This window comes from Peromyscus maniculatus, chromosome 10 (assembly GCF_049852395.1).
Source record: "Peromyscus maniculatus bairdii isolate BWxNUB_F1_BW_parent chromosome 10, HU_Pman_BW_mat_3.1, whole genome shotgun sequence".
NCBI classification, from domain to species: Eukaryota; Metazoa; Chordata; class Mammalia; order Rodentia; family Cricetidae; genus Peromyscus; species Peromyscus maniculatus.
The window spans coordinates 72,205,077-72,232,612 of record NC_134861.1 but is presented as its reverse complement, the minus strand read 5'-3'; the positions used below and the strand labels follow the sequence as shown (position 1 = coordinate 72,232,612).

The 27,536-nt window shown below is 43.5% G+C and overlaps 1 protein-coding gene across 5 annotated transcripts in view; it reads left to right on the top strand.

Annotated features, from left to right (window-relative positions):
* Aasdh (aminoadipate-semialdehyde dehydrogenase) overlaps positions 1–26,526 on the top strand; it is a 29,206-nt gene extending 2,680 nt beyond the window's left edge. For 4 of the 5 annotated variants that reach the window (XM_006997352.4, XM_015990464.3, XM_076546473.1 and 1 more), the window contains exons 2-15: positions 864–1,131; positions 1,788–1,908; positions 7,053–7,345; positions 10,306–10,498; positions 13,768–14,009; positions 14,459–14,565; positions 15,049–15,221; positions 16,590–16,782; positions 18,816–18,931; positions 19,969–20,764; positions 21,733–21,896; positions 23,425–23,547; positions 25,007–25,138; positions 26,044–26,526. In XM_006997352.4, the coding sequence (XP_006997414.1) occupies positions 902–1,131; positions 1,788–1,908; positions 7,053–7,345; positions 10,306–10,498; positions 13,768–14,009; positions 14,459–14,565; positions 15,049–15,221; positions 16,590–16,782; positions 18,816–18,931; positions 19,969–20,764; positions 21,733–21,896; positions 23,425–23,547; positions 25,007–25,138; positions 26,044–26,439 (3,279 nt within the window). In that variant the 5' untranslated portion in view covers positions 864–901 and the 3' untranslated portion in view covers positions 26,440–26,526. Of the gene's footprint in view, positions 1–863; positions 1,132–1,787; positions 1,909–7,052; positions 7,346–10,305; positions 10,499–13,767; positions 14,010–14,458; positions 14,566–15,048; positions 15,222–16,589; positions 16,783–18,815; positions 18,932–19,968; positions 20,765–21,732; positions 21,897–23,424; positions 23,548–25,006; positions 25,139–26,043 lie in introns of those variants that run through there. The other variant, XM_076546474.1, reaches the window with a different exon arrangement.
* The last annotated feature ends 1,010 nt before the right edge of the window (positions 26,527–27,536 follow it).

Below are 27,536 nucleotides of genomic sequence, written 5' to 3'. Positions count from 1 at the left end.
AATCGTGCCCCAGCATGGAAGCAGTTCTATGAGCTTGTATAGTCAAAGGACAGAAAGTAAAAACTCAAGGGAATTAGGTAGGTGGATTACAGAAAGTCAAGGAGCATTCCATTCTAAGTGTGGGGTATTGTCAGGTGATATTCTTAGCTCTGAGCTTGGTGGAAGCTAGCTAGACTCTGGCACATATCTTACCCAGCTGACGGTCACTGAGGATGTCGGATAGACAGGTGTGTAGCTCACAACAAATGATACGGGGACTTATGATTAATTATGAAAGCTAGGCCTGCAGTTTAGGATTATTCGTAACTAGCTCTCATAACTTAAATTAACCCGTTTATTTTAATTTACCTTCTATCATGTGGTGTTACCTCTCTTCCACCTTGCACCTCCTCTTGTTTTCTGTCTCTTGTGCACCTAGATTTTCCTCCTCTTCCTCTGTCCTGGGAAATCCTGCCTGTACCACCTGCCTAGCTGTTGCCCATTCAGCTTTTTATTGTACCAGTCACAGCAAATACATCTTCACACAGTGTACAGATAGCCCACAACACAGGTGGGCAATAATCTTGCTGTCAAGATATTCCGAGGTAGTTTGTCTTTGAGTCTGCAGCATCCCAACTCTCCAGACTCTTAACATTTTCACCAGTCAATAAACCTTGCAGAATCTTCAACATAGACATAACTTTTATCTGGGCGCTTCCTTTCAGTTTGTTGTTTTGCAGTGCTGGGCACGGAACTCAGGGGCACATTGGCAAGCAGCCTGTCACTGATGTAGATACCCCCAGCTCGTACAGTCATTTTTGCTAGTAGACACATTTCTTCCTCGCCTGCCTAAAACTCCCCTAACTTCTACCATTTCTCTCTAGATTTCTTGGCCACTGGTGTTTAGACAAACCTCAGTAAAATGACTCTTCAGGAATTGGTGCATCACGCTGCCTCCATTTATTTGAATAGAGCAGCTGTATGTTTTGATGAAGGCAACAACCGGCCTCCAGTGTTTTACACCTACAAGACTGTGCTGAGTGAGGCTTCGGAATTATCCAAGTTTCTGCGAACACACTGTGACTTTGGAGGAAATCGGGAAATTGGTCTCTACTGTCAACCTGGGATCAACTTACCCTCCTGGATTTTAGGGTAATATTTCTAGTATAAACTGATATTACACTAAGCTAATTTATAGTTTTATTATATAGTGCACAATGTAAGCTATTGTTCTGTTTACTGGTGGATTTTTTTTTTGTATTGTCAGTTTTCTGAAGATGTTAAAGTACACATTTATCTAAGTATTATTTTTAATTATTTAATTATTTAAATCATTTAATTCATGCCTATTAAGGAGAGACTAAAGGTTTTCACAAGCAGAAATATCTCCAAAGTATAAAGGCCTCATTTGTCAATAGAAAACAACTAAAGCATTATGTAACTGTTGTTAGATCAAAGAAAACCACTGGGACATTACTCCAGTCCTTGTTAAGCCTTTTAAAATGCTGTATTTCTGTATAGTAAGTGTTAAGAGCTCTCTCTCTCTTTTTTTCAATACTGAGTATTGAACCCAGGACCTTGTACATGCCAAGCAAACTCCAGACAATTGAGCTACATCCCCATCCCAAGTTATGAGAAGTTAAAATAGAATTTTACACTACCCAAGATACTCATTGGGCACAAGATGAAATAACTGTTTACAACTAAGGCATGACCCTAAAATTCTGAAATGCTAATGAACGGTAGAGACGTGGAAGTGCTCCCGGGAGAATTTTATTCACTCTGCTAACCTCGTATTTCCCCGTCAGGATCCTTCAGGTCCCGGCAGCTTATGCACCTATTGATCCAAACTCGCCACCATCATTATCGACTCACTTTATGAAACAATGTGATCTCAAGTATGTTCTCGTTGAGAAAAAGCTGGTTCATGTAAGTCTTGGTGCTTAAGTGTTTTGCAGGGGTGTGAAGTGGGAGGAAGAGAGAATATTTTCAGTTTAAGAGTTCTCTCAGCCGGGTTCTCTGTGAGATCGAGGCCAACCTGGTCTTCAGAGCTACTTCCCGGATAGCCAGGGCTACACGGAGAAACCCGATCTTGAAAAATCAAAAAAGAAAAAGAAAAGTTCTCTGTCTTGGTTCCTGAATTTACTAACTCTGGCAGTGTTTCTCAGCTTCAGTGATGTCACCATTTTGGTTGAGGGTGTGTTGTGGGAAGTTCCAGTACAATACAAGATGGTTAATAGCATCACTGCCTTCCACATCTATATTAGAGACCAGTCAAAGAGTTACTGCACCTTTTCACTATTACATCCCAAATGCTCAGATCTTCCCAAGTGTGCCCTGTCCATCTGAATACTTCATTGAGAACCACCCCTTTATGATACGAAAGTATTTTCTCACCTTACGGCAATTGTTTATTTTTCCTTCCTGTTTCCAAATTATTTCCAGTGGTGGAAAGTATCATAGTACTTGGAGAGTTTACTTTTATCTACTTATATCAATTACAGTGGTCTCCAATGTTAAAGAATTATAAACAAACTTACATTTTGAAAAAGAGATGAGCTCTTAAACTACACATTATTGGAAAGCTGAATTTATTATTTAAAACATTTTTAAGTATAGGGCTGGAGAGATGGCTCAGAGGTTAAGAGCACATACTACTCTTGCAGAGGACCTGGGTTCAGTTCCAGCACCCACCCTGGGTGGCTTATAAAAGCCTGTAACTCCAATTCAGGGTATTCATCGCCCTTTTCTGGACTCTGCAAGCACTGTTACACACACAGGCAAAGGGGTATACAGATACACATAAAACAAACCTTTTTTCCCCCAGAGATAGGGAACTCATTCTGTAGATCAGGCTGGCCTTGAACTCACAGAGATCCACTTTCCTCTGCCTCCAGAGTACTGGTATTAGAGGCATGAGCCACCACTGCCCAGCCATGTTTTATTATTACTAAGTTATTTTTTTGCTTATAAAATACTGTGTCCAGTAAAGATGAATATTATAGGAGATACATTGAGTTTTGCTTACTTTTACCTCTCCTCTCTGTGAACCACTTTATAGTTGAGAATAGCTTAAATGCATCGTATGTGTTTGTGTGCATAGTTATGAAATGGGAAGCTATAGGAAAGGCTTACTAGATGATCATTAGAGTGGGGCCTCTAGAAAGGAAACTGAAAGATTAATATTGTTAATCCGTGTTTTTAAAATAATATCACTGTCTGGCTGGAGCCTTCTCTTTTATTCCTCAAATTGCTCAGTCCTTTGTTACTGCAAGTAAATTAAACTCAAATAACAATGTCATGTTTATTCATAGCATGAATCCTAATTGGTCTTAATAATAAAAAGCCAGAGCCAGATATTGGGGTAAATGCTGAAAGATCAGTAAAGGAGCCATGTGGTGGTAATCTAATTGTACTGAAATATTATTTTGATTGTATGTTAATAAATAAAGTTGTCCGGGGGTCAGAGCTATTAGAGCCATATCAAGAGTGTGGCGGTGGTGGCACACGCCTTTAATCCCATAGATATCTGTGTGTTCAGGGATATAGCCAGCATTGGAGACATATGCCTTTAAGACCTAGGGGGCTGTACATTCAGACAGTGACGAGGCAGTCATGTGTTTGGGTTTACAACCAATGAGAAGGCAGAACAACATACTATAAAAAAAAGAACAGACAGGAAGTAGGTCTCTTTCGCGAAGCTGGGACAGCAGGAGGAAGGGTGAGATTTTAGCTCTGAGCTCTGACCTCTCGGCTTTCTCTTTTACATTGTTTCTGTGTTTCTTATTTAATAAGACGGTTGGTTACATCGACAGAGCCAACCACTAGAAAGACTTCTTACCTCGACCAATCCTCAGCCTTAAAGGCCCTCTACCCTGTTTTATCACTTCCTCTCTCCTCCCAGCCATATCACTTCCTGTTTCCTCCTCCCAAGTGCTGGGATTAAAGGTGTGTGCCACCACTGCCTGGCCTCTAGTGGCTAGCTCTGCCTTCTGATCTTCAGACAAGCTTCATTTGTTAAAGCACAAACAAAATATCACCACACGGGGTTGGGGATTTAGCTCAGTGGTAGAGAGCTTGCCTAGCAAGCTCAAGGCCCTGGGTTCGGTCCTCAGCCCTGGGGAAAAGAAAATATCACCACACTTATAGTTTTTTTTTTTCTTCTTCTTCTTTATTTGTTTGAGAGAGGATCTCTGTATATGGCTGTGGCTGACCTGGTATCAAATGTGTAGACCGGCTGGCCTTGAAATCACAGAGATCCACCTGCCTCTACCTACCAAATGATGGGATTAAAGGTGCCACCACACCTGGCATGCTTATTTTCCTTAAATCTTACTGGAAGTTAAAAGATGGTTAGGTGTGAGAAGTAATTGTCAATATCAAGATGATTTATGATGCTGGGTGGTAGTGGCACACGCCTTTAATCCCAGCACTTGGGAAGCAGAGCCAGGTGGATCTCTGTGAGTTTGAGGCCAGCCTGGTCTACAGAGTGAGATCCAGGACAGGCACCAAAACTACACAAAGAAACCCTGTCTCAGAAAAAAAAAAAAAAAGATTTAAAATGCTTTTAGTGTCACTATGCCTTGGAGAGTGCGGAAATGAGCTCATATTAAGAGAATTAAGGTAAACCTGAGTTCCAACCAAAGCATTTATGGCACTTGGAGCTCTGTAAACAATCTTAGTCCAAGAGAGCCGAACATTTTTATGATTGTTAATCCCAAAATATTAGTTTAAAGTGTTACTACACTCAGAAATACAGGATGTAATACACAATTTCCTTATTTTTCTTGGACTCCTCAGTAGTTTAGTCTTGTAACTCCTTTAAAAGTCCTTTATAAGATTATCTCTTTAGGTAGATAACAAAATGATTGGTTCTTTCTTTGCAGCTGCAGCTACAAATTACAGCCCTACCAATTAGGAAGTTAAGATTTATTGCATGTATGTTGTCAAGATGACTCTGTCTTTGATCAGTTACTTAAGAAATGGAATGTGACCTTCAAATGTAACTCCTATATTCAACATGAAAGATTCTGTTGGATATATATATATATAGCTGTGAAGAACAAAGAGATTTGGAGCTAACATGAGAGAATAAAGAGAATTCAACATGAGAGAATAAAGAAAGTAGCCATCAGAATGCGTGAGAATTCATTCACTTCCCAAAAAAGCCCTCAGATAAAAGTACTAAGTTTTGCCACGCTAAGGCTTTCTCTTTGAGCCCTTTCAGCAGCTCAGAAGCTGGTCTTGCGGGCTGTAATAATTATCCCAATAAAAACAAGGAGCTATTGGCATCCAATAGGTGGCAGAGGGTGCTAAAAATCCTACAGTGTACAAGACGGGCTCCCACAAGGAATTCTATGCCCAAATGTCAGCAGTGTAGAGGCTGGGACTAGGTAGAGACGAGGTATTTGGGAGGATGCTGGTGTATACAACCCCTCTAGCTCTGTGTACTGTGTGTTGGGGAGAAAAGAAGGGCAAGTACTCCGGAGCCCACCACGGATCTGCAGTGTGGGGGGCTCTGAGGGAGCTGAGGGTGTCTCAGGCAGAGGACAGTGTTCAGGGAATAACGATTGTGATCTAACTCTTCAGAATATACAGTCTTGAACTATTTTAGTTGCTGTTTTGTCTTAATAAAGTTTCATCTGTCCCAGGCTGACCTCAGACTCACTATTAAGCTGACAACCTTGAACTTCTTTTTTTGTTTGTCTGGGTTTGTTTGGTTTGAGGCCGGTTCTCTCTACATAGCCCTGGCTGTCCTGGGACTCGTTATGTAGACCAGGCTAGCTTCAAACTCACAGAAGTCTTCCTGCCTCTGTGTTGTGAGTGCTGGGATTGAGGACATGCACCACTATGTCCAGCTAACCTTGAACTTGTGTTAGGAGGTCCTGCTGCCTCCAGCTCACGTGTCCTGAGATTACAGATGGTTACAGCTTGCCTTTAATATTTATTACTATTAGTATTTGTGTTTTAGCATCACAGTCTGTATGTGACATGCCACTTCTAACATGCACACACACAACAAACACACAAGCAGAAAACGTGCCAAGCTACCAATGTTTGACCTTTTGTTATTTATATTTACTTGTTTAATATAAAAACTCAGATTGTTTCAGTTAAGCTGTTTTTACAAATCAGCCTAAGAAGCTCTAATGAGAAGAACCCCACTTTAAATGTGTGTGGGTCCAGTGGTGGTGTGCACTCTGTAATCCGAGCCCTCAGAGCACTGACAATGGTCTCAGGGTAGAGGCCAAAGTGGTCTACATAGTGAATTCCAGGCCAGCCAGGGCCACACAGCAAGAACTTGTTTCCAGAGATCAGAAACCAAACAAATTAAACATCACACCATTTCGTCCAACTCACCTCTGCACCACGCCAAAGCACCAAAGCCAGAACCCAGCCGTTGGCTCACCATGGCCACAGCTTCTGTGGAGGCTGCTTGCCGACTCCTGCTGTCCACTCCTAGTGCAGGACCAGCTCAGAACCATGTAAAGGATTCAGTGAGCGGGAATCATTTAACAGTTAGTCCCCCACTGTTGCCACGTTCAGATGGAGCCCATCACATAGGCTAAGGGCCGAACTCCTGAATGCCAATCATGCAGAGTGATTGGGTCTCCTTTGGTCTCCTGTCACACCAGACCTCACCTTCTTCTCCGTGTTTGCACGTTTCTGAAGTGCTTACTGTCCTCAGCTTTCTTAGATCTGGTGCTCTCCGTCGGTGATTGGCTGAACTACCCATCTTCTCATTTGGGGAACAGCAAATACTGCCTTTGGAATCTCTGACCTTTGTGTGGAGTAAGTTCCGCTTCTCCACCAACATCTCAGCCATGTGCCCTTACCACTCTTACCACATTGCATTGCACTTATGTGCTTTTATACATGTCTGCTTTGGAGGTGAGTTTGAAAATAAGGACGCTTAACTCTTGTTGTGTCTCATTTCTCTCCTTGTCCCAAGATATGGAGCTGGTCCTCCCATCCCTGGTTCAGCCACATTGAATGAGGAAATGGATATTTCACATTCTCCAGAGAAGAATCCTTTTTAACATGTTAATATTCATAAATACCTTCTCTCACAGAAATTCAAGTCTTCACATGAAGCAGTTTTGAACTATGACACAGTTTCAGAGGAACATAAGGACCTGGTGCTCTTCACACTTCACTGGGAAAATGGTGATAGAAAAGAGAAATATGAGATAAACGGTAGAAAAGCCAGCAGGGATTCTGAGAACGGCATCGGCGAGAAGGCACACCTGGACATTCGGCAAGAGCGCTGCTTGGCTTATGTCCTCCATACCTCGGGGACCACAGGGACACCAAAGATCGTCAGAGTGCCTCACGCATGCATACTTCCAAACATCCAGCACTTTCGGTAAGTTCTGTCCCGTGAATCCTTGTTAGAACCTGTGCTTTAAGCTGGGTGTGGCGGGACTCACCAGAGCCTCAGCATTTGAGAGGCAGAAGGAGATTACCAGTCCGAGGCCAGTCTGTGCTGTGGAGAGAGACTCTTAACTCAGGGAAACAAAACAGAATGAAAATCTTTCATTTTAGCCAGGCACTGATGGTGCATGTCTTAAATCCCAGAACTTGGGAGGCAGAGGCAGGTGGATCTCTGTGAGTTTGAGGACAGCCTGGCCTACAAGTCAAGTTCCAGGACAGACAGGGCTGTTACACAGAGAAACCCTGTTTTGAAAAACAAACAAAACAAAAGAAAACAAGCAAAAAATGTGCATTTTAAAAAAGAAAAATAAATTTAAATATCTGTTCTTTGTAAATCTTGATCCAAATGGATAATCCTAAATAACTGATCAGTTAGATCTGTCCTATTGGATCTGTATATTATCTTTAGTTCTCTGCAGACAAGGCATGCACTTGTGGTTAACAGGCCAATCACAGAACACACAAAAGATAGAACAGAAGCTGTGTGTGTGTGTGTGTGTGTGTGTGTGTGTGTGTGTGTGTACACGTGTGTGAGTGGTGTGTGTGAGATTGGAGTTCTGAGGACCCATGTAACAAGCTGGGCATCCAACAAATGCCGATAACTCCAGCTCTTATTTTCTGGCTGCTAGCATCTTCTTCTCACACATTTTGTGCACACTCAACACATACACACACACACACACACACACACACACACACACACACACACACACACACAAAGTCTTAAGAAATAAAAATGAAAAATTGTAGCAGGAATCTTAGTTGGTTTTACTAATAAAAACCCAGAGCCAGATCTCAGGGTAAATGCTGAAAGGTCAGAGTAGCAGAGCATCCAGCCACTACTTCTTACCTCTACGAAATACTCAGCTAAAAGAGAACCCAGCCCCTGTCTCCTCCCACCTTATAGTCCTCTCTCCACCCAGCCATATCACTTCCTGTCTCCACCTCCCTAGTGCTGGGATTAAAGGTGTGAGATCCCAAGGGCTGGGATCAAAGGTGTCTGCCACCACTGCCTGGCTCTCTTTCTATTTTAGACTGGATCAAGCCTGTGTAGCCCAGGGTGGCCTTGAACTCACAGAGATCCAACTGCCTCTGCCTCTTGAGTTCTGGATTAAAGGTGTGCGCCACCATTGCCTGGCCTATATGGCTAACTGGTGGCTGGCTTTGCCCTCTGATCTTCAGACAAGCTTTATTCATTAGATCATATACAAAATATCACCACAAAAAATAATTCAGACAGAAGGAAGATTCTACTGAAAGGAAACCAGAGTATAAGAGTGGATTTTTACAAGAGACTTGCGCACCTAGAACGGCTGAGAAAGTGTTTTCGGCTAGGAGAGAGTCAGTAGCAGGCTGGAACCCCGCAGCATAGTCAGAAAAGACAGTGAGGTGGGGAGGGAAATTAACTGTAGACCCAGCACTGCTGCTGCTGCTGCTCTTTAAAAAATATTCTAACTTGTTTTTAATCATGTGCGTATCTACTTGTGGGTATGTTATGTGTATGCAGAGGCCAGAGACTTTGGTTGCTCTCGACCTGGAGTTAGCTAGACCAAACTGCCTGACTGTCCAGCAGGTGCCGGAGCAGCAGTGTGTTCTGAAGCACGAAATCATCTCTCCAGCCCTGTTTGGTTTTCACTAAGGAAAAATCGGCCATTTCAGGATTGGGAAAACTCAGCTGATTATGGACTGGAATGTTGAACTGAATAACCAGCAGAGTGTGTACTTCACAAAATGGCAGCTGCTAGCCTTCTCTTCTCTAACCTGCTCCTTAGAGGGAACCCCATGTAACTGGTGATTCACACCTGTAATCCTAGCCATTGGAAGGCTGAAGCAGGAGAATTGCTGTGAGTTTGAGGCCAGTCTGGGCTACATAGTGAGTGCCAGGCCAGCCAGAGCTACATAACAGAACAGTATCTCTAAAAAACAAAAGAAAAACAAAACAACAAAAATAAAAACAAAGACAAAATGAAAGCATAGTAGAAAGAGAATTCTGGGGGTTGTAGTTCACTGTCTACATTAACAAACGAGAAAATAGTCACAGACGATAAAGCTTATCTGGTAAGAGGGGAGAAATGGAATTATTCAAAGGACTCTCTTCTATCTATTTTTATTTATTCAAAAGATGGTTGAGACAGGGTCTTACTACGTAGCTCTGGCTGCCCTGGAACTGACTATGTAGACCAGGCTGTCCTCAAGCTCACAGAGATCCACCCCTTCCTCTGCCTCCCGAGTGCTGGGTTATAGGAATGTACTACCTTCTCTTTACAGAAGGCTTCAGTTCTGCCTTCTGTAAAGAGAGTTTCCAGCAGCAGTAGTGCCGTTTTGGTAACTCTGAAGAATGAAGTCTGAGGCATCCAGAAAAACGTGTTCTCCTTGATGATGGCATCGATGCTGATTTCCTCTCCTCCTCTTTTAGATTTATCTTTTTTTGTTTTGTTTTGTTTTGTTTTTCGAGACAGGGTTTCCCTGTGTAGCTTTGAAGCCTGTCCTGGAACTCACTCTGTAGCCCAGGCTGGCCTCGAACTCACAGAGATCCACCTGGCTCTGCCTCCCTAGTGCTGGGATTAAAGGCATGCGCCACCACCGCCCGGCTAGATTTATCTATTTTTATTTCAAGTGTATGAATGTTTTTCTCGAATGTATGTCAGTGTGCTGTGTGTATACCTGGTGTTCATAGAAGTCAGAAGAAGCCATGAATTCTCTGGAATAAGAGTTTCAGATGGGGTGAACTACCATGTGGGTGCTGGGAACCGAACCTGGGTCCTTGGAAAGAGCAGGAAGTGCTTTTAACCACTGAGCCATCTCTCCAGTCCCTACTCAATGCTTCTTTAGGGTCTGTGCTTGCCCAGGTTTAGGCGGTCCTGATGACAGCGATGCTCTGTTTGTCTTTAGGGTACTTTTTGACATCACCCACGAAGATGTCTTGTTTCTGGCTTCACCTCTGACCTTCGATCCATCTGTTGTGGAAATATTTGTTTCTCTGTTCAGTGGGGCCTGTCTGCTGATCGTGCCGACTTCTGTCAAAGTGTTCCCATCAAAGTTAGCTGATGCTCTCTTTTCCCACCACAGAGTGACTGTTTTACAGGTATGCTTCAGGAGCAACGGAAATGTATTCTTCTACAGTCTTCTAAGGTTACATGTGGTAGAGGATCCTTTATAGTTCTGTAGTTCTTCCCACTGGATTAAGGATGTGTAGTTAATTCATCAAAGGCTACCACCTTGTGATGGCACATGTTTATCTTAAAATGAAAGAGAAATCAGTTAAGCATGCCTAGAGAATTATTTACTGTGCATTCATTCACCTGTTGTACACTGGAGGAACTTCACTTTGACTGTGAGTGTGCAGTTGGGGTAATCTTCTCTCATAACGTTTAAGCATATTGTGTTCCTACCAAAAGCTAGTATATTAATCACTCCATTACAGATGAGCTGAGAACCAGATGTGTGAGCATCTGCCTGTAATCTCAATACTTGGGCGGTGGGGCTTCCTATGAGGAGCTCAAGACCAGCCTGCTCTACACAGTGAGTTCCAGGACAGCCAGGACTACACAGAGAAACCCTCTCAGACAAACAAACAAACAAATAAATACCGCTCCCCACCCCCCACCCCCAAAAAACACAGAGAGTATGGAACTGGAGAGGTGTCTTAGTATATAAGAGCACTTTTTTTTTTTTTCATAAAATATTTATTGATATGGTCTTGGCTCATTTTTCTATTTCACAGCATAAGAGCACTTTTTATGAAAGCATGAGAGGATGTGAGTCATGTCCCCGGTACCCATGTAAAAGCCAGGCATGCCACATATGCCTGAATCTCAGTGTTGGTTGGGGCTGAGGCAGGTGGATTCTGGAAGCTCACTAATCAGCTCGCTTAGCTGGAATGGTCAGCTTCAGGTTCAAAAAAATACGGTGGAATGTGGTAGAGGAAGACACCGGATATCCTGTTCTGGCCTCTTCATGTGTACACTCATGCTCCTGTGTACATACACTACATACCACACCTTTCCCACAGTTAACAACTGTTTTTATTCTTTGAGAATTTCCTACATGTCTGATCATACTCACCCTCCTCCCTGAGTCTTCACAGATCTCCTCTCCTCCCCTACCTACCCGATTTGTGTTTTTTTTTTCCTCATCAAAGCTGTCTTAGATAGGATTTCTATTGCTGTGGAGAGGCACACCATGACCATGGCAACTCTTATAAGGAAACATTTAAGTGGGGCTGGCTTACAGTTCAGAGGTTTAGTCCATTATTGTCACGGCAGGAAGCATGGTGGTACTCAGGCAGACATGGTGCTGGATTATTACAAGAAACTGGCCAACTTTCTATTGAGTGTAGAATAGGTACAGTGTAGATCCAGGTAGAAGAGGTTCTACATGTGATCAGCAGGCAGCAGGAAGAGAGTGAGAAACTGAGCCTTTCTTGAGCATCTGAGACCTCAAAGCCCACTCCCAGTGACACACTTCTTCCACACCCCCTAATAGTACCATTCCCTATGAGCCTAAGGGGGTCATTTTCATTCAAACCACCACAAAGGCTAATTTCTGGAGCCCAAATATTCTTGGATGTGTGCCCTTTCACTGACACATGGTCAGCTTACCAAGGCTACACTCTTAAGAGGAAAATGACCCTCTCTCAGCACCTGACAGTTGCCAATAGCTCCTTGGCTAGGGATGGGACATTGTGCCCGACTCTCCTCTCCATGCTGGGACTTGTTCCGGCTTGGGCTTACATAGATTTTGTGCATGCTGTCACACCACATGGTAGCTCATAATTGTCTGTAACTCCAGTTCTAGAGGATCTGACACCATCCTCTGACCTCTGAGGACCCCGGGTGTACATGTATGCCCACATGTGCACAGAGAGGAAACACTCCCAGAAGTTATAAAATAAAGAGTGTGTAGCACACAGGCTCTAAGATGCTGCACTGTAAGTGGTTAAAAGAGATGGAGACGGTGGCTCAGAGGGTAAAAGCCCTTGTTGCTCTTCCAGAGGACTTTAGTTTGGTTCCTGTCACCTACATGGTGGCTCACAAGCATCCATCACTTCAGATCCCGGGTTCTAGGGGATTTGGTGCCTTCTTACATCCTCAGGTGCCCACATATACACAGAAGCAAAACACTCATGTAGATAAAATAAATCTGTATTTCATTTTGTTTTGTTTTTCGAGGCAGGATTTCTGTCCTGGAACTTGCTCTGTAGACCAGGCTGGCCTCAAACTCACAGAGATCCTCCTGCCTCTGCCTCCTGACTGCTGGGATTAAAGGCGTGTGCCGCCACCACCTGCCTGCCTTTCTCCCTCCCTCCCTGTCTTTTTCTTCCTTTTTTAGCATTGTGCTGGTATGTCTCCCCAGTGCAATAAGGAGAAAGGGAAAGGGGAAGAAGAGAAGAAGGAAGGAGAGGGAGAGAAGGAAAAGGAGAAGGTGGAGGAGAAATTTCATACTCAGACAACATGATCATGTATCTGGAGAACTGAGAGAAGACGACATTAGAACTAATATGCATTTAGCCAAATTGAAGATATCCTCTTGATATAAAGGCCAGCTGTACTTGAATATATAAATATGTGTATACAGTCATATGTCTTTCTAGGTATGTGTATTTCTATTAAGGAAATGCCTAAAGCAAAATTAAGAAAATATTTCTTTACAATAACATCGAAAATAATAAAATAGGAATAAGTTTGAAGAATAGCAAGACTCAAGCACTGAAAACTCTTTATGATTATTGATGGAAATTAAAGACCTACCTGTGTAAACAGGCATTTCATACTCAGGGAGAAGTTTAAACGTTGTCAACAGGGCAGCTCTTACTAAGTCAGTCTGTAAATTATGTTAAATGTACTTTTCTACCAAAATCCCAGGAAATGTTTTGTAGAAATTCACAAGTTGATCCTAGATTTTATATGGAAATGGGAAAAACAGCCCTAATTTATACAGTGGAGTACCACTTGGTAATAAAAAAAAGAAATAAACTTTATAAATACAATAACATGGATGAAATGTGAAATATTTATTTAGAGTCTTATAAATCAGGCTCGCCAACAGCAAATTACAACCTCAGGGTTAGAGAGATGTCCCAGCGGTTAGGAGTATTCCTTGGCCCAGAGTTCAGTTCCCAGAACCTGTGTCTAGTGGTTGACAACAGCCTGTAGGTCGGCTCTAAGGCATCCGATGCCCTCTCTGGCTTCTGCAGGCACACACAAACACACATACACAGAAATAGTAAGAGATCCAAAAGAACGAAAAACACAGCCTTAATGTCCACATGGACTCCAAATACAAAATCTGAATTAATTCTTTTAGTATTTACATAAGGAAGGAGAAAATTAAGTGACTTTAATGTGTTTCCAGGCAACGCCGACATTGCTGAGGAGATTTGGGTGTGAGCTCATCAAGTCCACTGTCCTGTCTGCACACACTTCTCTGAGAGTGCTAGCCCTCGGAGGGGAAGCCTTCCCCTCACTGACTGTTCTCCAAAGATGGCGAGGCAAAGGCAATAAGACCCGGATATTTAACCTTTATGGTGTCACAGAGGTATCCAGCTGGGCGACTTTTTACAGGATCCCAGAGGACATTCTTAATTCTCCTGTGAAGTAAGAGCGTTAGTGACACTCGGTGGAGGGGAGGAGTCTTATCCAGAGATCTTAGCATCAGTACTGGGGTTTGTGAGTTTTGTTTGGGATGGCAGTTGTTGATGGGATGTTGATGTGGATGGCAAGCCGATGGGCCTTGCATGCTGAACACGCCCTCTGCTGGGAGCTGCATTCCTAGCCCTACCTGTCGACAGGGTTTGTTGGGCGCTGTAGTGATAATTTGTAAAACCCTGTTTCAAGTTAAGAATCCAAAATCTTTCCTCTAACTGGTGGGAGATCCTGCCGGACCCTTTGTGACTGACTCGGTTTCCAGCAAACCCTCTCCTCAGGCGGTCTTTGAATTGTACCCCAAACTGTTTTGTCTTCATTTACTGTACTGTGCTTTGGATGCACTGGGAAGTCCGCTCCAATGTGAATTTTAAAGCTACTCTGGGCTGTGCTTTTCGCAGACGTGACTCTCCTGTACAGCTGGGGTCTCCGCTACTTGGAACGGTGGTTGAGGTCAGGGACGCAAACGGTTCCCCAGTTCACGAAGGCACCGGCCAAGTATTTTTAGGTTGGTTTATATTTCTTGGTTGATTTTTCAGAAAGAAAAATCAGATGTTTCTTTTATTCCTTTCATGATTTTTTTTTTAATGTAGAGTGAACTTTTCATTGATAAATTTTAATCTCTTCATAATCACGAGATATTTAGTGTTTCCCCAAATTATTTCACATGCAGTTCTTAATAATTTAGAAACATAACTTGAAATGTTAGCATTTGACAAAACTATATCTAGCAGTATTCTCAGGATATTTTTAATACCATACGTAGTTTTAGAAATAAGTTTAGTTTTATCCTTTCACAAACTTCCCGAAGTTACTGTGCCCAGTTTTATCAGGTAGCATAGGGAGCATTTAAAATAGCATTTAAAGTCTCTTGGTTTTAGGATAGTCCAGGTCTGCGTCTTAGTTCCTGAGTTTTAGAGGCACTTTGATTTGGATGTTGTGAAGTCGGTTTTTGTGTGGATTTTGACCCTGGAGTCTGTGTCTTTGAAAGGTGGGGAACACAGAGTCTGTTTCCTCGACGATGAAGTGATGGTGCCTCTGGGTACCATGCGAGCCACAGGAGACTTCGTGACTGTGAAAGACGGAGAGATGTTTTTCTTGGGCAGAAAGGACAGCCAGATCAAGCGGCATGGCAAGCGTCTTAACACTGAGCTTGTGCAACAGGTAGGACCACTAGAGTATTAAATATCTACTAGCGTGGTAGGCAATAGAGGCGGCTACCACCAAAGTTCTATGCCAGATTCTCTGTTGGTATCATCTAAAGCCCACATCTTTATATTCATAATTAATTACAATAAAAATATGGAGCCGGATGTGGTGATGCACGCCTGTGAACATCACTCTGGAGGCTGAGGCTGAGGATTATGAGCTCGAGGCCAGCCTGAGTTATATAGCAGGATCCTATCTTAAAAAAAAAATCAGTCGAGGCCAGCCTGGTCTACCAAGTGAGTTCCAGGAAAGGCGCAAAGCTACACAGAGAAACCCTGTCTTGAAAAAACTAAAAAAGAAAAACAAAACAAAAACAAAAAAAAAAAAAAACAGTGCCTGATGGCAGTGGTGCACACCTTTAATCCCAACACTCAGGAGGCAGAGGCAGGTGGATCTCTGAGTTCGAGGCCAGCCTGGTCTACAAAGTGAGTTCCAGGACAGCTAGGACTATACAAAGAAACTTGTACTCAGAAAAAAAAAAACCTACAAAAAAAAAATGCAATAAAAGGCATGGGTAATTATTCAGTGTATTTCTTATTCCTATCAGGAAGGTATTTTGTTTGTTTTATTTTGTGGCAGAGTCTCTTTATATAGCCCAGGTTATTCTGAAATTCCAAGTCTCCTGCCTCACGCTTCTTAGGTGTGACTCCCCAAGCCTTCCTTGAGATGACCATTTTTAAAATTTTTTATTTTTTAGTTTTTTGGTTTTCCTAGACAGGGCTTCTCTGTGTAGTCCTTGCTGCCTTGGAACTCACTCTGTAGACCAAACTAGCCTTGAACTCACAGAGATCCACCTGCCACTGCCTCTCGAGTGCTGGGATTAAAGACATGCCACACCACTGCTCTGCCGAGATGACCATTTTTAAAATAAATATGGGAATGTACAGACGGCTCAGTGGTTAGAGATGCCTCAGCTCTTGCAGAGGACCCAGGTTGCTTTCTAGCACCCACATCAGACAGCTAACAACCTTCTTCTGTAACTCCAGTTACAGGGGATCCAACATCCTCTGGCCTCCTCCGGCACCTGTATTCACATGGTTCGCAAAACACACAGGCACACATACAGAAAAATAAACAAAAAGGAAGTAACAAAATAGATTTTGAGTCCTATGAAAATACATTCGTTTATTTGCTTTGGAATGTATTTTTTTTAATGGTGACTCTCTGTTAGTAATAGATACCAAAAGCAAGCATTTTTTAAAAATCTCAGGTATTTTCTAGAAGTTAATTCAGCTATACTGATTTTAGACATAACAATCCCGAGCATTCAGGAGCCCTTTCCTAGATGTCCCCATTAGTAAAGGAGGATAATCTCTCTTACAGGTGGCTGAGGAACTTGACCAAGTGGAATCCTGTGCGGTCATGTGGTATAATCAGGAAAAGCTGATTCTCTTCATTGCCTCCAAAGTTGATTTAGTAAAGGATTGCATCTTTAAAGAACTGCAGAAAGAGCTTCCAACTCACGCCCTCCCTGATGACATAGTGTTGATTGATACTCTACCATTCACATGTCACGGTAAAGTGACTTAACGCAGATGTGTTCAGTGCTGGGGAATGCTAATGGTACTTAGATTAGTTTAACGACTACGTAAGAGCTATACTAAGTGATACTAGCAGTAACTGTGGTCGACCCTCTGTTAATTGCTTTGTGTAACTAACTCATTCCTGTTGAAAAACTCCCGTGGGCTGACGGTATTCCGCTTTGCAGGTAGGCAATTCCCCCTCCTCCCAGACCACCATTGTGCTGAGTGTCAGTTACTTGTGCATCCCCCGACAAGACCCGACAGAAAAGGCTAAAGGGTGGAAAGATTGGGGCTGATGGCTTCATGGTGTGTCTGTCTGCCATGGCCGGGAGGCTCAGTGAGCAGCTCAGATCATGGGATGGTGGGCCAGCAGAGAGGATGGAGGCAGGCTCTGACCGGCTGTCTCCTTTCCTTATTCTCTGTGCCCCCGGCCCATGTTCAGGGATGGTCCCCCTGCTTTCTTCATCCCCAGAGCATCCTCACAGACACACCCAGGGGAGTGACTCTGAACCCAGTCAGGCTGGCCAGGAAGGTCAGTGGTCGTATTTCTCAGGGGTCCCCAGAGAAACAGAACTGGTGTTCAGATGGATATATAAAGATATTAGAGAGAACTGACTGACGTGGCTCGAGAGACTGAAAGGTGTCATCCTATGACTTGGAGCTGGAGGGGTCCTAAGAGAGCTGGGGCTGTAGTTCTCAGTTTTGAGGCCCGAGAATTGGGAGCCATGGCTTAGACACTGCGGGCATCTCCCAGCACACACACAGGGAGGAGGTTCATCCCCCTTCTGCTTTTTGTCTGTGCAGGCCTCCAGGGCTGGGCTGATAACCAGCCAGTTTGGGAAGACAGTCTTCTTCACTGAGGCCATTGATTCATATGCTAATCTTATCCTGAAATGTCATTATAGATGCACACAGAAAGAGTTTTGAATCAATTTTGAACAGTGGGCCAACCTATGACTCACTGGCGTTGACACACAATGAGTCATCACACTGGTAGATCTGAAATTCTGCCTAGTACTACTTAGCTTCAATTTGTATACCTTTTGGGCAACAAAGTCTTGATATGTATTTCAAGGTAGCTTTGGTTTCATTATGTAGCCTAGGTGGCAAAACATATACTCTTGTAGAACTGAATGGTATTGTAAAGGAAAAAAAAAATTAAACTTCAATGACAATTAAAGTATATAAAAACACATGCCTGTAATCCTGGCACTGGGGAAGATGAGGCAGGAGGATTCCTAAGCTTGCTATCAACTTGAGCTACATAATTAAGACTATGCTTTAAAAAAAAAAGTATGAGGCTGGAGAGATGGCTCATGGTTAAAAGTGGATGCTGCACATGCCTAGTGGTTTGATACCTCGGTGTTAATGATAGAAGGAGAGAGTCAAGTCCCAAAAGTTGTACTGACTGACACAGAACACACACACACACACACACACACACACACACACACACACACACACACACACACACACAAACACACACACACAGTATTTTTAAAGTATGCTTTATATATGTATATGCGTGTATATACACTATTGATAGTTTCTCACCCATGACATTTTAATTTAACACATACTTCAAAATATAGTAGTTGCTCTGTCACTCATCATATTTGTTAAGAATTTTGGATGCATCTAGTTAGCGTACAAGGTAATGGAACCCATTTTCACTCCATGCATCTCACTCATAGTCAGTGCTTTGTACCTCCCTTGATACCACGTCTTGAGCCCTTGGACATCAGTAAAAAGCATCTTCTTCCCTCTCGGGTGATATTCACTATAGTCTGTGACGTCGGCCTTCAGGATTGATTATCTGTTCTGTGTGATCGCTAAGCTTTACAGTGAATTGTGTGTGACTAATTCACACACAGTGGCTCTGGGGCAAAAGTAATTTATTTGCTTATTTTATGGGGTGGGGTCAAGCCTAGGACTTGGTATGTGCTCCACTACTCAGCCACACCCCCAGCTGCATGGTTAAAGTTTACACGTTATTTTAATGTTTGTTATTTCTCTTCATATTAAGGTAAAATTGATGTTTCTGCATTAAACGAAATGTATTTATACTACATAAACTCACAGCCTAGGAATAAGATCCATGGAAGAGAGGAACTTTGGGAAAAATTACAGTATTTATGGAAGGTACAACTTCTTAAATACAAATATATTCCTCTAATTCCTTCATTATAGGGTATTTTAGTATCCCTAGTAAGCCAGTAACAATATTTTAAGAATATTACAGCTGCCCAGGTGCCAGGTAGCATACCTTCATTCATCCAGTTTGTTTATAATAAAAGTTAGAGTATTTAATTAAATGTCTCACAGAGAAGATCATTGAAAGTGAGTTAATTTAAAAGGTGCCAGTGTCTACGTGCCTGCTGACATGACTTTTCCCTGGTAGAGGCAGGGCATCACCTATGTACTTGCCGTGCTATAACCACGCCCTACCCAGTGGGCTGCCACTGGGTCTCGTTTCTGCCATTAGTCCTGAGAAACTTGCAGTAGTTGCGTGTTTCTGCTCCAGGCATTTTTAAATGTGTCTCAATAGGAAAGCAAAATCTCTTAGATAAGATGTACAGTTTTCAGCCTGGTTGGTTTCCCAAGCCTTTAATCGCAGCACTCAGGAGGCAGAGGCGGGTGGATCTCTATGAGTTCGAGGCCAGCTTGGTCTACAAAGTGAGTTCCAGGTCAGCCAGGGGTGCACAGAGAAAGCCTGTCTCAAAAACAACAACAACAACAAAAAGATAGGTTTTTCTGAATGGCTCTGTGAGGTGAATGCATTTGGTTAGTCTTAAACACTGAGGGCTGAATTATGAGGGATCCCCTTGGGAGGCAGTTTGAGTTCTGTGAAATGGATCGGCATTACTGTCGTGTAGGGAATATCAGCTGTGGGGACCTTAAGGGCTAGGTGGAAAGCAGACGTTTCTGTAACCTTATTCCTTACTTTATGCTCTAAAAGGAATCGTAGTTAGAGATTATAGAGTGAATAATCTGTGACAGAGTTGGTAGTGTAGTGATGATTACTAGTACAGAGAAAGTAATCTTTGATTTATCTCAATTGTTAGCATTTTTTTATGATGCCATTTGTGCTGAAGGTACCGTCAGCTTTCTGTCACTTGTCACCTGTGAAGCTCCCTGTTCGGGCCCCTTACCCTGTCTCTCCCTTCTCTCATCTGTAGTCTATTCTGAACCTCCCTGAGGATCCCGAGGATCCTGTGCAAGTTCCCGACAACTCGCTCTTCTTAGACAGTGGTGGAGATTCCCTGAAGTCCGAGTGGCTCCTCAATGAGATTGAGAAGCTCACTGGCACATCCATACCTGGGCTCCTGGAGCTTATTCTCAGCAGTTCTATCTTAAAGATTTACAACCACATCATCCAGTTCCTGTTTACACACGAGGACCTGAAAGTCAACAAGGCTTGTGCCACGAAAAGGAAACTCAGTGACGTGGACCCAGAGGGAGCCTGCGGGAAAGCTGCACATCTGGATTCTGCCTTGCCCTCCACCCACGACCGTGAGACAAACGCTTTGATTGCTCTGAGCAGAGGCAGCCAGGTCTTGTCTCTGGGCTCCTGGAAGCTTCTAACTAAGTTAGGACACTGCCCTTCAGTCTGTCCTCCGGATTTCACTCCACAGACTAACATTCAAATACTGAAAGGCTTAAGTCCTCCAGCTCCTGATGAAAATTTGAAAAAACCGCCGGTTTCTGAGGAGGGGAAACCTGCGGTAGAGGCTGAGACAGTGGTGTTGCGAGAGAGGTGGAGGTCAGACACAGGCAGATGTGTCGATGCCTCCCCTCTGCTCGTGATAGCAGCAGCTGTCCATCAGCCATCCACAACCGTGTTCATCGGCTCCCACTCCCACACAGTGAAAGCCGTTGACCTTTACTCTGGGAAGATGAGATGGGAACAGCTCTTGGGAGATCGAGTTGAATCCTCCGCGTGCGTGTCTAAGTGTGGGAACTTTATTGTAGTTGGTAAGTCTCTGAGTCTTAAGGTTTGTTTAGTTCGATTGAACATACACACACACACACACACACACACACACACACACACACACACACACACATGCACAAGCATGCGTGCATTTGGAATCTGAGACCCTGGAAATAAAGTTAGCTCTGTATTGCTATACTCTGTGACTTTGGCAGGTTGTTGGACTCACAGTCTCACTTTTCTCATGGAGAAAATGGAAACAGTCATAGAACCTGATGATAAACACCTGTAATCCCAGCATTCAGGAGGTGGAGGTCGAAGGATCAAAAGGTCTTCCTCCCCTAATAGGATACCTGAGGCTAGCCTGGGCTAAAGGCCCTGTCTCAAAAGAAAAAAGCCTTGATACTTAGAAAATACCCAAAGGACATTGGTTGTCATTAGTGTTAGCTTTTCTCACACAGCTCTGAGCATCTCTCCTTGTATGAATTGTCACACTAACTGTCCGCGTAGGAGGAGAGTAACCTGAGGCTCTGTGACACTGGGTAATTTGTACACCACAGCCAGGATGGATTTGAATCCAGGTCCGTCAGTGTGGGTGTGTACATGTACTCGTGAGGTCAGAGACAACTCGTTGGGTCTCTTTCCCCCATGTTGGTCTGGGGGTCAAAGTCAGGATGGCAGGCTTGGTGGCAGGTGCCTTTCCTGACTGTCTTGCTGGTCCATGATACTATTAAAAAACCAGGGGACTGTTGGATGCAGAAGTGTTCATCAGTGCCTCCAGCACTCGGCAGGCTGAGGCCTAGGGCTGGGTTAAAGACATGCGCCACCACAGCAGCACTAAGTCAGGAGTTTACACCAGGGATTGCTGTTCAGTGTCTGCTTTATGTGTGCTGAAAGCTACACCAGATGAGTGAGCATACAGAGGAAGAGTGTAAATAAAATCGCCAACCTTTAACTACTCCATGTCAGTGTGTCTCTACCTCATCCTTTATGTTCTGTTTCTCTGTAGGCTGCTACAATGGATTAGTTTACGTTCTAAAGAGTAACAGTGGAGAAGAATACTGGGCATTTGCTACTGAAGATGCTATCAAAAGCTCGCCGGCCCTGGACCCTACCACAGGACTCGTTTATGTCGGCTCTCATGACCAGCACGCCTATGCTCTAGACATTTATGTAAGAGCTCACCTCACCAGTGTCCCACCATAACCGCCGGGGTGCAGCAGCTGGGAAGTGTGCTTCAGTGGGAGCAGCTGTTAACTGTAGCCTGAGTGTAACTTTTGGTCTGGAAAGACGTGATTAGTCAAATTTAAACATCTTTAGACATGGTCAGCTTCCTTTCAAATCATTTCTGTAATATGAAGAATTTGGAATGATCATAATAGAAAAAAAAACAAAAAACAAAGATATCAGTAAGCTATTTTAAGAAAGATCCCATTACGTGAAAATATCAAATTTATATAAAAAACTACAAGAAATAGGCTGCGGTGGTTTTTTTGAAATAACAGTTAATCAAAACTTACTAATTGGTATAAGTAGAAAAACGAGTAAATATAAGTTAATTAGAAAAACTCAGGAAACGGAAACAAGGGGCATCAACTTCAGCAGAAGCAGCTGCTGAGGACAGAAATGTTTCAGGCCTTTAGGATTCACAGTAATGAAATGAGACACTGGGCTCAGAGACACGTTAATTACAGTACTGCAGTGATGGACAGTCAGCGTCCATGGGAGCGGGGCAGCTCGTGTGATGGGAAGGCCAAAGGAAGACTGGTTAGGGCTAGGGACACAGCTTCGTTGGTACAGCGCTTACCCCGCATGCGCAAAGCCTCGAGCTCCGTGTCTCGAACCATACAAGCTGGCTGGCTGGCATATGTGTAATCCCAGCACTCAAGAGGCTTAGTAATGCAAGATCATCCTTGGCTACATGCCTAAAAAAAATAGGTGTTCTATGATCCACAGACACACGTGTGCACACAAATAGTAAGTGAATGTAGTAAAGAAGTAGTGTGATTGTAAATCTTATAACCTTTGACCAAAGAAATTGTGTTCTATGATTCCATCCTGGCAACATAATCAGAAACATAGACAGATATATGCACCAAGTTGTTTTTAAGTTGAGTAATTGATGTCTAATAGTTTTTAGATCAGGGAGAGAGATAATTTTATTTTGAATATAATGTATTAAAACTATTTTTAAGTCATTTTATAAAAGCTGTGAAAGAAACATACCAGGTTGTGTATTCAGAATGAGTATGTGTACACACACACACACACACACACACACGCACGCACATGCGTGTGCACACACATGCGTGTGCACACACACATGCGTGCACACACACATGCGTGCACACACACATGCGTGCACACACACTCATGCACATACACCCGTGGACCAAAAGGGAAGATGTAAATTCGTTATCAGTTGTCAGTGTTGGTGATGTCCTTCACTGCCTCTGTACTGGCTTCCCTGGCTTCCGCCTGCCTGAACTCCGGGATTCTCCGAGAGACTAGGGAGGGCAGGGAGAAGAGAAGAGCCTGCTTTCTCCTGGAGCGAGCCGACAGCTGCTCTGTGGTGCAGCATGTGCAAGGCTCCAGGTTCAATCCCAGCCCTCCATAAAGTTGAGGGTAACCAAAACGTAGCTACATTGTATTTGGATTTGTTAACAGGCGCCACCCAATTAATTCAGATTCTTATTTGCAGGAAAAGAAGTGTGTCTGGAAACTAAAATGTGAAGGAGCGCTCTTTTCTTCTCCGTGTTTGAGCCTGAGTCCACATCATCTGTACTGTGCTACACTGCGGGGACTTCTCGTGGCTGTACATCCTGTACGCATGCAGTAACGGGTTAATTTATTACCTATCTTTACTTTCCATTTTGATGTTTGAAAGTTCGAGTACTTTTCAGTTAAATATAATTTTCATATTAGTGAGCTAGAATTCACTTAAAATGATTGAAATTATTTGGAAAAACAAGGAAACATGGGTTCATGTTTTTATTGTATTTGTTTCTTCAACTATTTTTAACCTTTGAAAAGAAGATTTATTCTTATGTACATAAGCATTTTATCTGTATGTGTGTCTGTTTGTATGTGTGACACATGTGCCTGGTGCCTGACAAGGTCCGAAGAGGGCATGGAATCCCCAGGAACTAGAATTGCAGGTGGTTCTAGCTGCAGTGTGGGTGCTGAGGACCGAACCCGGGGCATCTGTGAGATCATGTGCCCTTCATCACTGAGCCCTCTCTCCAGGCTGTTTCTAAACTTTTTTTTTTTTTTTGGTTTTTCGAAACAAGGTTTTTCCCTGTAGTTTTGGTGCCTGTCCTGGATCTCGCGCTGCAGACCAGGCTGGCCTTGAACTTACAGAGATCCGCCTGGCTTTGCCTCCCGAGTGCTGGGATTAAAGGCTTGCACCACCACCGCCCAGCTGTTTCTAAACTTTTTAGGCAGGATTTTCTCAGTCATATCAAGAACTTCTTGTCTGTCCCTCATAGTGGTGAACACCTTTAACTGAGAGTTCAGGCTAGCCTGGTACATAGTGTTCCAGGATAGCCTGGACTACATAATGAGACCCTTTCTGAAAACAAAAACAACAAAACTAAGTAAAACAAAAACAACAACAAAAATGCTTCTTGTCCATTGTAAGGATAAATCTTGTTAATTTTTTCCTAATTTTAAAATGGTTTTTCCTTTCTAAAGCTAGATCTTAGCCGGGTGGTAGTGGCACACACCTTTAATCCCAGCATCTGAGAGGCAGAGGCAGGTGGATCTCTTGAGTTTGGGGCCAGCCTGATCTATAGAGCAAATTCCAGGACTGCTGGGGCTACACAGAGAAACCCTGTCCTGAAAAACCCAGGACAACAAAACTTAAAGCTAGATCTTTGTCTTAGTTTTGCTGTTCTGTGTTCTGGGCTGCCATCTGGCCCTCGCTCTCCTAAGCAGCGCTGGTTTTCTGACTGTGCGTGTGCCAGCCTCATCCACAGTGTCCGTGGACCACCACTGCTGCTCATCTCTAGCCCTGAAGACTTCTAGTTTGTTGTAAAACGGCTCTGCAGGGAAAGGCACTTGCTGCCGAGGCCGACAGTGTGAGTTCAAGCTCCTTCCCACAGCATAGGAGAGAATCAATTCACACAAGTCGTCCTTCAGCCTCTGTATGTGCCCTGTGGCATCTACACACAGGCACATAGTGAATGAATGAATGAGTGTGACTTTAAGATGGTACTTGATTTAAAGGTACTTGATTAGTGAAATGACCTGTGACGCTGTCATCGCTTTGGCCACTGGGACAGGCTGCTGGGAGCGTGGTTTGGAAGCATTCCTGTGGAAAGCCACTCTTCTCCTCCGCTCGGTGTTGCCAGCGGTACGTCTGCATCGGCTGTGTGGACGGAAGCCTGCTCTGCTTCACTCACGCGGGAGAGCAGGTGGGATGATCTAGTCAGCTCTGTGTGTAGCCAGCCCACCCCGGCTGGAGGCTGAAGCCGGGGATCAGCGACTGTTGTGTTCTGGAGTACATTCCCAGCCCTTGTTGATGGGTCTTCCCCTCCTTCCCCTTCTCTCTCTCTCTCTCTCTGTTTAGGTGTGTAGGTCTGAGGTTGATATGTCTTCCTCATTCACTGTCTACCATACATATGTGTGTATACACACACACACACACACACACATATATATATTATATATAAATTATATCTATATAGATATATAGATATAATTTAAAATTTTTCTTTTGATACAGGGTCTCACCTGCTGTCCTGGAGCTCACTGTATAGACCAGGCTGTCCTAGAACTGAGATCCGCCTGCCTCAGCCTCTTGAGTGCTGTGATTAAAGGCGTGTGCCACCAGGCAATGCACAGATTTTTGCTTAAAGCTCTAAATATTTACACTTAAACTCTTTTCAGTCCAGCTCCTCCTCACTTTGCTTGGAAAACTTGAGTTAGACTTTTTCCCCCTTTTTCCTTTTTTTCTAGAGCTGGATTTGGAACCAAGGTCAAGTTCCACCCTCTAAGATTGTTTTTAATAACACACATTGAAGACATAATGTGATTTTTTTTTTCTTTAAACACGGTGTCTCTGAACTTACCAGTAGTAATTCTCAAGTCTGCTCAACATTAATTGTAATAATGTTATCATGTTGTAGTGTGTCTTGTCCTGGTTTTTACCACTGGACCAGTCTAGTGTGAGGATGCTACTTCCCAGAAGCAGGCATTGTTTTTGATATATGGAGTCCCTCTGTTGTCTCCATCTTACTTCTTCCGCTGTGTGAAGAAACCCTGTCAGACTTAACGTGTTGGACAAATGACTGATTGTTGCTCCTCTTTTCCCTTAAAGGTTTGGTGCTTCTCTGCCGGAGGACCAGTCTTTTCTTCACCGTGTATCTCCGCATCAGAACAAGAACTGTTTTTTGGTTCCCACGATCGCTTCCTCTACTGCTGTAGCATGGAAGGTCACCTCCGGTGGAAATTTGAGACCACAGCGAGGGTGTACGCCACACCCTTCGCTTTCAGCAACCAGAGCGGTAGCAGCGAAACTCTGCTGGCAGCTGCATCTACTGATGGGAAACTCTGGATCCTTGAGTCTCAGAGTGGAAAGCTTCGAAGTGTGTATGAGCTCCCTGGGGAGGTCTTCTCTTCTCCTGTGGTCTGGGAGTCGATGCTCATTATTGGGTGCAGAAATAATTACATTTACTGTCTGGACTTACTGTGTGGTGATAAAAGTAATCAATAAGTCCTTATAAGTATATATGTGTGAGATGGAAATATTATAAATCTACGTGGATGGTTTTATATTAAAGATTTTATTTTGGATAAGGAATTTGTCTGCTGTATTTCAATAGAGAGCAGCCATGTTTATCTCCTATGGAAGCATCAGGAGCTTCTAGGAAGAGAGGACAAAATACCTGCTGTATTTTTTTAATAAACTTTTAAGATTTATTTATTTTATATAGATGTTCTATCTGCATGTATGCCTGCAGGCCAGAAGAGGGCATCAGATCACATTACAGATGGTTGGGAGCCACCATGTTGTTGCTAGGAATTGAACTCAGGACCTCTGGAAGAGCTGCCAATGCTTTTAACCGCTGAGCCATCTCGCCAGCCCACACCTGGTGTATTTTGTAGCACTTTTAATTATGTGTGGTGGTGTGCTGGCTAGTTTTATGTCAACTTGAACCTCAACTGAGAAAAAATGCCTCCATAAGATAGGGCTGTAAGCAAGCCTGTAGAACATTTTCTTAATTAATGATTGGTGGTGGTACCATCCCCTGGGCTGGTGTTTCTGGCTTCTTTAGCAGGTTGATCAAACCACGAAGAGCAAGCCAGTAAGCAGCACCCCTCCATGGCCTCTGCATCAGCTCCTGCCTCCAGGTTCCTGCCCTGTTTGAGTTCCTGTTCTGACTTCTTTGAGTGATTCAGTGATGGACTATGATGGGGAAGTAAGCCAAGTAAACACTTCCCTCCCTAACTTGCTTTTGGTCATGGTGTTTCATCACAGCAATAGTAATCCTAACTAGGACAGATGGTTAACTGTATGTTTTGGAAACATTTTTTTTTTTAATTGGTCAAAAGGATGCTGCTCTGGTTTGAAAGATCTCCATCAAAACACCCTCACTGTGTGGAATTAAGAAGGTGGGAACATAATTCCACTATGGTACTTAGGGGGGGCACCTTGGAGCGATGATTAAGATTACATGGGTCCGTGTGTGCGTGTGCGTGTGCGTGTGCGTGTGCGTGTGCGTGTGCGTGTGCGTGTGTGTGTGTGTGTGTGTGTGTGTTGCAGGGAGAATGCTGCTGACCCTGAGGAACTGGAACTTTGTAAGAGGAGAG